Here is a 13,629-nt window from a genome sequence, read left to right as displayed (position 1 = left end):
CAAACCAGCCAGCTGGTCGCTGGGGCTTGATATATTGAGCAGAGAAAATCCTGTTGACAGGCAAAGCAAACAGTTGGTTCTCAGGAGCCACAGGCCTTTGGGGAAAAGTATTTATCCCCTGAGTGACCTCAGCCTGGGACTGACTTGAGGAGATGGCTCCTTTCCCTGATGGCATCAACCCTTTTCACACACTCCTTTCCCACAGCCAACAAGGGATACGTATATAGGGAACAGGGACCCAACAAAGGAACGTTTATCTTTATGCAACTTTGTTTTGGCAGCCTCAACAGAGGCAGCTGAAACCAGCGAGTGCAGGAGTTATAGCAAGCGCCTTTCTCCTCTTACAAAAATTAATTTAGTTTAAGAGAGAAGTGTAGCATTTTAAACCCTCTGTCTACAATTTTTTGTTTTTTGGGTTTTTTTGTTCTTTATTTCTTTCAGAGACAGGTTACAGAGTCCACATAAAGGGGAGACTGAACTAAGGAAAAACTCAAAGTTGCTGAAAAAAAGAGCCAACAGGTAGTAAAAGCATTTATATGAGCTGTCTGAACATGGTACCAAAGCCCACTTCTGAGGAATCTCAGCAGGTATAAATACTTACTGAGCTGCTTTACTGCGGAACAACGGGGAACATCAATAACAACAGAAATCATCTTTAGCTACAGACCAAGAATCAATCCCGACTTCCTTTAGCAGTCAATAAAACATTCCCACTTGGTTTTGATAAGGGGGAACAGGGAAGTCTTTAATATAAACCCTTCCAGATTATTTGTGGAATGTGGAGGGGAGTTAGTTTTAGATTAGGATTGTACCTGAGGAAAGTGTGCTTGTAGAACAGATCCACACTAGGCTGGTTGCGCAGGTACCCGGTGTGTCTCAGTAAGGCTTCATTACAACAGTGATGTACCATTTGCTTTTGAGCTGTAGATGCAGTAATCCTAATATTTTGTGATTGCTGCTTTGGACTAACAAAAATAGACAGGAATGTAAACAGTATGTAAACCAACTTCAGATGGTATTGGTACATCAAAAGATGACCTTTGGTCTCTCTTTTGTTACGTTTTAGTGCTTCCAAGGCTGTTGTATGCTTTTTAAAAATTTGTACAAAGATAATTATAAATCTGTTTCTTTGCATTTGTCTCAGATGTCAAATTATTATTTTTTGGAAGAATGAGACAAAACCAGTTTACTGTTTCATTTTTTATACTCTAGTCCTCTTCCTTAAGGACACTTTTTTGTTTCCAGCATAGTTTGTTATGCTCATTATGTTTTCCTGTGGGAATTCTTGTTATGCAAAGCAGCTAGTTCTTACTGGCTGTACAGAGCACCTGTATAGTGTAATAAATTGCCCCATTTAAGCAATCTTACAGCTTTCATGAAATTAAAATTTTCTGCCTTTTAAAAATTAACATACATTTGCTAATGAAAAGGTTGTCCTTTGGTGCTTGCTGGAAAAATAGTACGTCAATTTTGCAGTTAACCTCAGATAAAAGTGCTGACACACAAATGACTTTACCAGGCGTGTTACACGCAATTGTTAATGGTTAATTTTCACCTCAATCATTGTAAAAAAATTTTTTATTATAAATTGTACAACTTCAAGCATTTGATTCGGGTATTTCAGTACTTGGGATCTATGGTCTCTCTGCCTTCCTGATCTGGGCATTTTAGTTGCTGCTTATTAGGTTTTTTTTAAAACGGATGCAGCCTGTTTACCTCAGTTTGAACATCTTAATCCTGCAGCGCGCTCTGTGTAGATGGCAAGAAGGAAGCTTTTAATACGGGAGTTGGTGGTGTTTTAAACCACACAGCGCAGCAGTTAGGATACAGCGTATCCACCCAAGCAGGATCTCTATAATCACCTGAGTGGGGTCTCTAATGAATTACCCGAGCCGGGTCTCTAACCTCCGGAGCGGAGCAGGTCCCCGGGCTGCCCTGCGGCTCCCGTGGCTGCGCGGGGCTGCGGGGCTTTCTCCGGCCGTTGGTGCGGCGCGGCTCCGACGGCCCCAAAGGCAGGGCAGCAGCGCCCTCTCCTGGGCAGCTGGCGGCTTTTCACCCCCCTGCTCGTGGGGGTGGTGGGCCGGGAGCAGCTAGGAGGAGGGTGCGGGCACTTCCCTGCGGAATTTATACAAACGGCCGTTTCCTTTCTTCTCTCACAGGCACATTAGCTTCCTGGTAAAACACCCACTACTCTCGCCCCTGTTACTGACTTCTCAGTCTCCTTGGGTAACTCCAGGGGTCCACTCTCCTGTTTAAAGACACGTGCAGATTTTGTGCTTAGCATGGCACTTGCCATCACTCCCTGCCAGTGGGGCAGATGCTGAACAAGACAGTTTCATTAGACCAAGAAACAAGTGTAGCAAACGCCAAGCTAAGCTCACAACAGTTGGCTTTCAGTTAAGCACTGTTCAACTTTTATGTTAGGTTATAGATTAGATTGGATAAGACCTTTAAGATCATCAAGTCGAATCATTAACCCAGCATTGCCAACTCCACCACTAAACCATGTCCCTAAGCACCACATCTACACATCTTTTAAATACCTCCAAGGATGGCGATTCAACCACTTCCCTGAGCAGCCTATTCCAATGCTTGATAACCCTTTCAGTGAAGAAATTTTTTCTAATATCCAATGTAACCCTCCTCTGGCATTATGTTATGTTGTTACATTGGTATATTTTTCAACTTTAACCATGGTGGCAGTATCTGTATCCTGCTCCTGGCATAGTCATTGAAGAGTGGGGATTTTTTACCTCTGGCCCCTCAGTTCCATTTAAATGCATGTGACTGCTTATTTCTGAGCCAACACAGAACAGTACAGAGACCAAGATTTTTTTCCTGATGCTGTGAAATACTTTATCACCAGCCAGATGAGCACAGCTTATTGCAATAGTCACAAGTTCCAGCACAGACACACCAGTTGCCCATCAGGAAGAAAAAAATGTTTGCCATGAAACAGGTGAATCGCTGGAACAGGTAATTCAGAGAGAATGCAGAACATCCGTCCTTGGAGACTTAGAACTGGACAACATCCTGATTAACCCAACTTTGAAGTTAGCCCCTTTTATTTTGGGAGGGGCTGGACCCCTTCCAATCTAAATCTTTCCATGATTCTAATATTCCTTCCTACTGATTTATTACTGAAATGTTTGGTGCTTCTTTCCCACACCTCTGTATCTTACCTGTGTTTTAAGTGATGGTAGAAGTTGCTCGCAAGACAGGGATTGTGCCTAGAGAATCCCTGGGAGATAAACTGCTGAACAGTTTTGCCAGCTGTGAGCAGTCTCCAGCACAGAGATGTCAGATGAGGGAAAATGGGATACCTAGGCACCAGTCACAGCTCCAAAGACTCGCTTTATAGTGTAAATCTCTAAAGCACCCTCTCTTTAGTTTATTCCGGAGGGACTGACAGGGAGCTTTGATCATCCTTTACAGGTACATATCTAAAACACTTGCTGCAGAAATTTAGGGAGAAAATGCATGCCTTTTTTCTCCTTTTTTAAACTTCAAGGGCAACAAGTTACTACAGCAGTTTATGATTGTGCTCAACCTCATTCACAGCTTTTTGACAAGGGCATATATCAAACAAACTGTAAGCATAGTGTTAAGAGTTGTTCAGTGCATTGTGTATCATGCAAGAATCAAAATAGCCTACAATAGTCTCTCTGCTGTAGCAGAATGTGGAAAGCCTTATACTGCCAAAGTCTGCTGAGAGGTGGCCTGGACCACATGAAGAGGTATGCAACTTAATGAAATTGTACTCGGGACATTCAGGCTGGTGCCTATTAAAACTGCAACATGGGCAGTTTCCTGATGTAAACAAGCACTCCTAAGGCACACATGAAGATCTTTTGATCAGCCCATGCACACAGGAACCGAATACTGGGGCAAGCACCAGATTAGCACCTTCACTTTCTCCATCATGGCATCTACAACAGTCTTTGGGAGCTATACTCACACCCAGAGATCATCATCTACAACAGTTCCGTTGTGTTTCTTCCATGCGTTCAGCAGAGACTATGGAGGGATTCATGTGCAGCTGCCCAGCCTGCCCTGTGCTGTCTGGGAGCTGCCTCTGCGCTGGAAGGGCTCCTGGTCTGGGCACCATCACAGCTGCGGCCACTGCTGCACTGCAGAGCATCGGGGAGGGGGCAAGAGGCTGGCCCTGCTAGCTGAAGACTTTCAGAAACAGCATTGCAGTCACTGAAGCATTAGCAGTCAGCTTGCTTCCAGTTGTGAGGAAGAAGCTGCTAAGCTTTTTAAAGTAGTATCTTATGACTATGTATTTAAAAGTAGCCTTGCACGTACAGTTCACAGTGGTAGAAAATTACAGAATAGGCAGTTGGGGAGGGGGGCTGAGACCTGACGATCCCTATCACTGCAAATACTTGGTTGGTTACATGATACCCAGCAGTATCCCAAACTCTGCATTTTTGCTGTGTTGTAAGATATTATTCCCTCTCCTATACACAATTTATTTTCAGTTGAATACCCCTCACTCACCACTGAAATACATGCAGAAAGCTTATGTGAATTTCACAACAATCACGATAAAAAAACTAACCTCACATCAGTTTGTTTAAATCACTGAGATTTAATACGGGCTAGGTCTAAATGGCAAGAATTAGCCGGTGCCAAGTAGACGAGCTTGACACTTTCTCATTGTGCATCAAGCTGTGCAACTCCTTGGTCTAGGAAGCCATAAATGCCAAGATTTTACTTGGGTTTAAAAGGGTGTTGGCAAATTCATGGCAAAAAATTTGACTGCTACGGAGTACAACGATGATGATGCTTCCCCAGAAATTACAAGGCAGTGAAACTGAGGGAAACATTAGCATTGTATGTTTGCTTTTTTCTTCTGGCCTCACTTAAGCTTATGTTATTGGTTACTGGAACCCAGAGCAGGTGGTCATCCGGCCTGGTCCAGTCTGTGTTTTTAGTTTTTAAGGTCAAAGATCAGCATATTGCTAAGAGAAACATGTAACGGCTGGCATAGCTGTCAGCTTTGCTACAGTCTTAGCATCATAATTAACATGCTTTGCTACAAACACTAAAATTCAAACACGTAACTACAGTGCTCTGGTAGCAGATGAACTGGTCCAAACTATCACTTGGGAAACAATCCCTGGATGCAGCCTTCTCATCCACATCACTTGATTGACAAAGCTAGTTCTTACACTGGTCATAGGGACAAATTTTAAGAGGTCTGCAGTTGCCAATAGGGAAGAGCCAGTTTTACATCATTATCAGGTATTAAAAGGACATAGCCCTGCTGCAAATTTTTTGAAGCTTGATGATTCAAAAAGCATGAAAGCTTTTCACTGCTTGCTTCTTGCAGCTAACAGCAGCTCCTGACCCACAAGTTTACACCATCTCACAGCTTGGTGCTCCTACAAGGGAACAAGCTCAAATACAGTTTCCAATTCTGCAGATGTACTCAGAATCACCAGCTAATGCACATTTTATTCTTTTATTTTTTTAAGGACCGATTAGTGACGTAGGGACAGGGGCATGGCTGTGAAATAGACCTCCAGGTGGGAAGAGAAACACCACATACCTTGCTTTGTTTAAAGCCCCCATGAGCAATCTCTCTGGTAGCGTATCACAATGATCCAGGTGAGGCATCCTTCACCTCACCTGGTGACCATGCAGTAAGGCACCTGTGCTCCAGAAAAATGCTGCTTGAATGACATCCAGGTAGTATTGCATGTCCTGAGCGGGGAGACCCAGGCACAGCACAGGATCCTTGGGCTTCCTGCAGCCCTCGCAGCAGCAGCAGTCAGGCTGCGGGGGCTTATGAACATCACGAGCACACTGGCATAGTTCTCCTTGGAGGAACAGCAGTTACATTGACCTGACATGCACAGTCTTGTTCACAGAAGCACTGAACCACAAAGTGCCTCACAAACACCCACACGTGTATTTATTCACGGACACATCACCATGAAAGTATAAATGCATGTTAACAGCAGCAGATCTTTACACGCTCGTAGACAAAAGGTTCTTTGCTTTAGGATCCTGTTGAGCTTGTAGGAAAAGTGGAATCCGTCAATGCTAGTTACACAACAGTCATTTCTGTCACCTCAGGTTTGACAAGCCTCACAGATGGAGTTGTTTTCCTTGGTGAGCAACCACTGCTACTTGCAAAAACACAAGAAAAATCGCTAAGGAAATTGTAACCAGCAGTTCCAACATTTTCACACTATGGCAAGTTTGCCTCAGTTTCACAAACCGGCTTTATTTCTATTGCCAGAACTGGTGCTGGCTCTCTCAGCGCTCATAATGGGTTGGAACAGGACAGCAGAGATGGATACTTGGCATTTCAGGATTGTCCTACCTCCTAGGCTGTGGGTTATTCCAGGGCAGGTTGTCCTCAGGCTTCTCTGCTAGTGTTATTTTACATCATACAAAAATCCTGACCCACTGAGTGAGCAAATTATTTTACTTCATGTCATATAAAATACCTGAACCACCAAATAAGCAAACAAGCCTAGGGATGAGGGCACTCTCCAAGCAGTAGGAAGCACTGATTTGAATCCTTAGCAAAAGGTATTGTTCATGAAAAGCTTTATTTGCCTCTTTAATTTGGGAGCTGTCAGTTCAGTTCACTGCAGGCTGAATTGCAGTGATTCTTTACTGGTTCAAATCAAAGCAAAAAGAAAAGCTGGCTCTTCAGACCTGGTTTTCAGACCAAGCTGACCAACATGGGGTTTTCCAGGGTACCGGTTCCTTTCCCGGGCAAGCTGGAGCTGACAGCATACTGACTCCAGAATGAGATGACAGGCTTCATGTAGGCTGCTTTCCAAAACTATATTTTTGGATGCCTCGTGCACCTGGCATGCACCACATGCCCTGTGCCAACAGAATTTATTCCTGCACAGAAGGGATGGATAGGAGCTAAGGGGTGAAGCATCACAGCTAGAGAAAACCATTCCGTGGCACCACCATGCTGCTATAAGGCCTATCCTGGTGCAGCTTTGTAGGGCAGACAAGGGCGAAGTGGCACAAGGCACAGGGAGGTATTTTGCTGACCTACTTCACAGCACCCCACGCCTCCCACATCTGCGACGCAATCAGACAAGGAAAAAACAATGGAAAAGTGTTTTTTAACATAGCTTGTGAGTCAGAAAGACAAGGAGAAAGCATTTCCTTCACTCTCACAGACAGAATTCAAGCCTGCTTTCCTCACCTTACCTGCAGCAATGTTGTCTTCATGCCATCCCTGCACACTGTCCCAATTCAGTCAGCAGAGAAAACCAGTATTGAAGTCAAATACAGCTTAGGCCAAACTGGGGCACTGCAGACTGGCTCTCTGTTTACCACAGATGAAGATGATGGCAATCAATTACCATTTAAAGCCAATCAGGTGCAGACCTCAAGGTCTTGAGAGAAAGCTAATTTAGGTCTCATTTAGCCAAAACTGAGGCAGCTGCAATGTCAACCACTGTCACATCAGTAGCACATCACGTTGTTACCATCAGCTCTATCTAATAAAGGCAGATTATGTCATGCTATAGTAAGCATATGCAGATATCTATACATTTAACACCCCCTGTGATCTAAGGAGGTTCTTTCTTTCACATGTCAACCTGAAGACAATGTCTCTTGAGTTTCTCCATTCTAAATTTTCAATCATTGAGCAACAGCATTGGAAAGCAGAGGAAGACGCTTACCCATCAATTCATTTCCTTTATTTCACAAGCTTTGAATTCAGAAATTGAACCATGACTAGTAGATCTTGATACGGTAGAGTAAGTAAAAATGCATGTGATTACAAAGGAAAAACTTTGTACAAAAAACTTTAAAAATCCGACGGCAACTTGGATTATTTGTAAGTACCAAAAATCTCATGCAGAAGGAGAGCACTACTGCCCAGGTGGAGAAATCCCTGCAGGGGTGGCAATGGCACTGGTATGTATAAATTATGTCTCTGTCTAAAATGGAAACAAGAAGGACACAGACTTGGAACGTACCGAGTGGGAACAGACAGGTGCTACAGAGACCATTTGTCATTACGTGTCCTGATAATTTTCTGTGTCTGAGAGAAGTGCTTCTTGGGTTTATAATAAATTAAAGATGAAACAGAAGCTGCCTATACTACTCTACTGCATACTTTCAAGATGGCCATTTTCTTCCTTCATAAGTGTTTTTGGTGGTGTTTCTCAAATAGGGAAATTAATCTTGGCATTGTGTCTAGTCAATTGTTGGCAACGTGTTCTAAAGGGACTCACTCACAGAATGCAACTCGCATAAATAACTCAGTAACATGCATTAACTACTCTAATACAGCGAAAGGATGCAAAGGAACCATCATTCAGTTACGAGACGAAGCTAAAACCTGTAGTCACTAAAGGGGCAATGGAAGCACCATGCTTTAAGGTGACTATGGCATGAAAGCACAATTGTGAGGCAAGTAGTTCCAAGCAAACACACCACACTATTATCACCTCTTCCTATACAAAAAAAAAAAAAACAAAAAAGAAAAAAAAAGAAAAAAAAAAAGACATTTCTGTTTTTATTTCCATTAGTACCAAATAAAACTGTGGGTTCGATACACAGATACTGAAGGGAACGGACAGTATTCCCATGAGCCTTCATCTTTGTGTTTCTGTCCATCACCATTTTTCAGCCAAGACTGGTAATATTAGAGCGGCCACCCGGAGGTGCCACGATGCGGTGGCCAGTACGGCGGGGATTGTTGTCATCTATCTGAGCTCCTGCAACAACAGAAAATTAGTTAACAAAGCTACCAGAAGGAATAAACCACGAGCAGTGAGATTTTACCTGCCTAGTTATAGCTATGCTCCCCTCAAACAGTGATCAGCTGGTTTCTCTTGACTCAAGTGCCAAGCAGATCTCCAACACACATTTCTGTGCCTACCTGCAGCTGTCTTCAATAAAAAGTGTAGGATTAAATGTTTGGGATCTGATTGATGCTCACCCTGCATAGGGAATTGTTTTCCAGTGACTTGAAGAAAAGCCCAGGCAGGGACGACAGCCTACAGACTAGATTCCCTTACTGAGATCAGACCCTGACAGAAATTATTACCGTTATAACTACAAAAAAATCCCAAAACATGCATGTATGTGCAAAGTGGATTTTTCAGACCTGCCCCACTGATTTAGAATACCTGTTCCTACTGTGTCCGTGGGTCAACAGTACAGTAAATCTGATGTTAGCAATCATAAATCCATGAGGAAAGGAGCACTGAGCTGATGTAAACTCACACCCACTTCAAACTGCATTTTAAAATGTTGAAAGGTTAAACAATGTGACAGCAAGCTTGCTGCCAGGCCAAATATTGTCTGATCACGCTCAAGCTTCCTAAAGGCAAACTACCGTAAAAGCACAGGATCATTTTAAATGCTACCGCAGTCTCTGGCTCTGCTTCATTTCATACGAACGCAGCAATGTGTTTGCCTAATTTGCATAAAATTTGTACCACTAAATGCCTTGGTAGTACCCAGATCCAGCAGTAGACTGTGAAACCACAGCTTCAGATGCCTATGAGCGCTTATTATTATTAGAGGTCAAATTTCTAAGCACTTTTTTTTGCTTTATATAGCTTTACCTGTCTGTATATGCTCACCATGGCCCCAGGTGTACGGGCAAAAATATACTGCGACTCACTAGAAGGGTTTTTAAACTATTTGTTCTCCTTGGGCTTTCTTCCAGAAGTTTCATTTAGTTTCTAAAGACAGAATCTGTCAGGGAGGAAAGCTCCACCACTGGCTCCCAAAGGGGAGAAAATCCAGTGACTTTCCTAACATCATAAGGAGCCACTTATTTACCAATTGGGCCGTAGGCTTTTGAAGGGTAAGGATTTGACACACTTTTAAATGACTTCAGATGACAAGAATTATTTCCAACAACCCCCAAGGATGATTTTCCAGTCTATTTCTCATGTACCATGGAAAATCTTTTGGGCACCAAGAGCAAAGAGGACAAGAAATACTCTGATTTGCATATGAACAGCTTCTGCACATGCTTTGCCTGCCACAGGACAGTTGAGGTTTCCATGTCTAGCAGTCTCTGGTGATGCAGCAAGAAATAAATCTGAGATGTGTGAGCCACATGGGTTGTACCAGACCCAAGTCCCGTCAGCTGCACATACCACCAAGGGGCCTCAGCCACATCAGCCAGAGACCTCCACTAACTGTAATGGGCCAGGGAAGTGACATTAAAAGATTGCAGGCAGAGAAGAATTTTAGACTGCAAACATTCTGGATATTGGGCAATGCGTAAAATATTACTAGGGAAAGAATGTATAAAAACATATATGTACACATACATATATATATATATATATGTAAGTATATGCATGTATGTGAGTATATGTAATCCTTTCATAGGCGATTAAAGAAGTATTTATAATTGAAATTTATCACAAATAATCCATAGTCATGGCTTTATAACATTTCTGTTGAGTCAGGCTGACTTACCTGATAAGCTAAAATTGGATTGATGGAGGTTTCTGATTGGTGGGGGCTGGTTTTTGGCAGGGGAGGATTTAGTTGAGGGTGCAGGAGTTGCGTATTTTGGCGTAGCTGGGATTTCATACACAGGGCCATCATACATTCCTCTGGCGACTCCTTGCAGTCCTCCCACCTAGATCAAGAGGAGAATAAAAATGTAGACACTGAATGCTCTGATAATGCTCCCTAACGATACTCCTGCCTAAATGCCGAGACCACTGAGCACAGAGCTATATTCTGCATTAGCTGAATTAAAAACACATCTACACTCTCATCAAAGCTACAATCTGCTTTACATATAAAGGAAATTATAAAACTACCTCCCTGCATTTGTAAGAGAGAGATCCCGATTAGGCTTCCCTCACAGTCAATGGGGAGAAATGGGATTCAAAAGAACAAGTCTGACCAAAGATGTTTATTTTAAGTAAGATCAGCCACCACCACCTCTTCTCCCTCCACCCAGAGGCTGTTCAGCAGGGTGGGTTCAGCTGCTGAATCCCACTCGGGTTGTTACAAGACCAACACTCACTATACTGACTGCAGCAGTTTCACTCCTACCTGTATTTTCTCTGCTCCTCCCCTTCAGAAGTCTCATTATCTTTACCAGAGATCATTGAAAAGTGGTGGCAATTTTTTAAATTAAAACTCCAAAAGTTTCCACCTCTTGCCATCAACTAGAAAAGCAATCATATGCTAGACTGTGGCATGGTACCCTTCTTTCATTATTTGTCAATGGGATATCTGTCATTTGAGCTCTGACTTCAGTCTGAGGTCTCTAGATTTTATCCCTGTACAGTTCCTACAATGAATATGAGAAAAGACAATCAAAACAGTTTCATTGGCCTTAAAATCACAGGAATCTAGGAAACAGTATTTTTAAACGACAGTTCCAATTTTCAGGAAGAACCTGAATTTACTGAATTTCAGAATCCAAGGCTCATCACAAAGATCAGAAATCTCTGCCTTACAAGATTATTGTTCCAGAGCCATTTCCCCAACAGTGGAATTAAAATACCGTATAGAAGGACACTATCCACAGGGTCTGATCCAGCCTTTACAGAAATCAATGTGTTTTTCTTGCTTCACGTGATGGGGACATCAGGCTCTGAAGAGCCACGTCTTGCAGGCTGAGCCAAAACTAATGCCCGTAACAGAGCTGCTGCCCATCACAGAAATGAATCCATCGTTCAGGGACCCACAAAGGCAGGAATTTATACTGCTGTCCCTGCATCAGGGATAAATTTATACTGCTATCCTTGCCAGTTACAGCTTGGCAGCCCCTTGTTTGACACAGCCTTTTTATATTCCTCTGTCATGCACTGACATATTCATATGGTGGCTGATATGACTGTCATTGGGGTTCTCTAAATATTTCCAACCGATAAAATTTGATAGTGGGAAAAGAAACGCAGACACGAATCTGCTCACCCTTCCTCTCGGCAGGCAGCAGAGGGAGCCGCAAGAGCAAAAATACTTTCTTCATCCTTTTGCACAGCTTTCCTAAATGTCAAAATTCGTAAGATCCCCAAATCCAGGCACGTTTGCAAGACGCAGGTTATTCAGCCCAGTTACTTTTGTGCAAGCTCCTGGCATAAGACACCACTCTCTGGTATGTGCTTTTAAAGTTTTTTTCAATATTTAAATCACATTGTCAGTATCTATATAAGCACTCCCATGCGCTAAACACCTGAGGCGCCAGCGTGAAGAGAGGGCCCGTGCCATCTAAGTAGATAATGTAAAAAAAGTGAAACACTGATTGGTATTTTGCCAAACTTGGGCAAGCACATTTGATTTTTACAGTGCCTTTTCTGGTTAAAAGCACAGACCCTTAGTATCCCACAGCTTGACAGAATTTCTGTAACAAATGTTGAATGAAAAAAACTATCAACCTGCTCATCGACTTAATTTCAGCTGCCATCCTCACAGGTTGTGACATATGCTTGGTCAAAGAAAATATGAGTTTCAATTTATCTTGTTACCTGTCCTCACACAGCAAGTTCCTTGCTCAGTGACAAGAGGCTAATTCCAAATAAACCCGAGCTAGTGCCAAGCCAACTGGTTTTCTGGTTTTCAGCAGGGGAGCACTGATGTCCTTCAAAACCAGAAGTGACCCAGTCTTAATCTTGGTCATTTACCCAGCTTTTTATTAAACACAAGATAAAAGTTTTCTGCACTGTGAATGCTGCTAATAGTCAGCTCAGCAAATGCACCAACAGAGATGCCAAATATAATGAGTGTCTCTGGCTTACACGCTTTTCTTCTCTGCAGCGTGGCACTTCAGTACGCAAAGCTCAGTAACAATTTAAAATTCTGGTTTTCTGCCGGCTAACCCTCTCCCCAAAGAAGCTTTATCTTTTCCCTGAATTTTAACAAAAAGTAAATTCTATTCCTAGTCCACCTCCCTTCAAAAGCCTGCACAGCTGGATGTAAGGCAATTATGCCCAGCTGGCAATTATATGCTCTAGCCGCTGAAGCTCATGGTGTTAATTAAGTTACACCAGTTCACGCTTGCGGAGGAACAAGTTTTGTGGCTGTTTTTTGATCACATCACATACAGTCCATCTGATGTGGACTCAGCACAACAATAATCAAAACCAGGTGCTACTGTGGTTCCAAGAGGGTATGGCTAGAAAGAAGAATAAATAATATCTGACATTACCTTATTCCTGATTTTGATGCGCTGGTAAAGATATTCAGGGAAAGGTTTGCGAGGGATGAAGCGACCCATTCCCTTATTTACATGCAGATTTCCATCTTCAAACACAATCTTCCCTTGGCTTATGACCACGAGTGGGGCACCATGGCACTCCATTCCTTCAAAGATGTTGTATTCGACAGCCTGAAGATCAACAAGCATACTCACTGCAGGTTCGGTACAAGATCTCTTTCGGTTAGTAACATAATCTGCATTGGTAGGGATAGTTCTAGACAACTGCCATTAGAAGGTGTAAAAGATTGCTTTGCCTGAAGGAAAAGCAATGCATCTCGATATGAAATTATTTTAAAGAATCTCTCTGATCAGACTTTCTTGGATCAGACTTTTCCTTTCCATTTCTCACTTTCCATCTGGGCTTTCTCTCATTTGTTCAAGAGGACCTTCCGTATTTAACCAGAGCCTCTAGAAGTACAATAGCCTTAAGGGAGGAAAATTGT

General features: G+C 42.7%; 2 protein-coding genes across 11 annotated transcripts in view; one reads left to right on the top strand and one right to left on the bottom strand.

Annotated features, from left to right (window-relative positions):
- The window catches only part of EVC (EvC ciliary complex subunit 1), an 81,037-nt gene that overhangs the window by 53,234 nt on the left and 14,174 nt on the right, over positions 1 to 13,629 (top strand). For 2 of the 9 annotated variants that reach the window (XM_040593854.1, XM_040593853.1), the window contains exon 21: positions 442 to 1,134. The exons of the other annotated variants lie outside the window; for them this stretch is intronic. In XM_040593854.1, the coding sequence (XP_040449788.1) occupies positions 442 to 523 (82 nt within the window). In that variant the 3' untranslated portion in view covers positions 524 to 1,134. Of the gene's footprint in view, positions 1 to 441; positions 1,135 to 13,629 lie in introns of those variants that run through there. 9 annotated transcript variants of the gene reach the window in all.
- The window catches only part of CRMP1 (collapsin response mediator protein 1), a 52,387-nt gene continuing 46,434 nt past the window's right edge, over positions 7,677 to 13,629 (bottom strand). For both annotated transcript variants that reach the window (XM_040593863.1, XM_040593870.1), the window contains exons 12-14: positions 13,136 to 13,315; positions 10,444 to 10,609; positions 7,677 to 8,717 (exon numbers count right to left, since the gene is read on the bottom strand). In XM_040593863.1, the coding sequence (XP_040449797.1) occupies positions 8,626 to 8,717; positions 10,444 to 10,609; positions 13,136 to 13,315 (438 nt within the window). In that variant the 3' untranslated portion in view covers positions 7,677 to 8,625. The remainder of the gene's footprint in view (positions 8,718 to 10,443; positions 10,610 to 13,135; positions 13,316 to 13,629) is intronic.

This window comes from Falco naumanni, chromosome 1 (genome assembly GCF_017639655.2).
Source record: "Falco naumanni isolate bFalNau1 chromosome 1, bFalNau1.pat, whole genome shotgun sequence".
In the NCBI taxonomy this organism is placed as follows: Eukaryota; Metazoa; Chordata; class Aves; order Falconiformes; family Falconidae; genus Falco; species Falco naumanni.
This window is presented reverse-complemented; position numbering and strand designations above follow the sequence as displayed.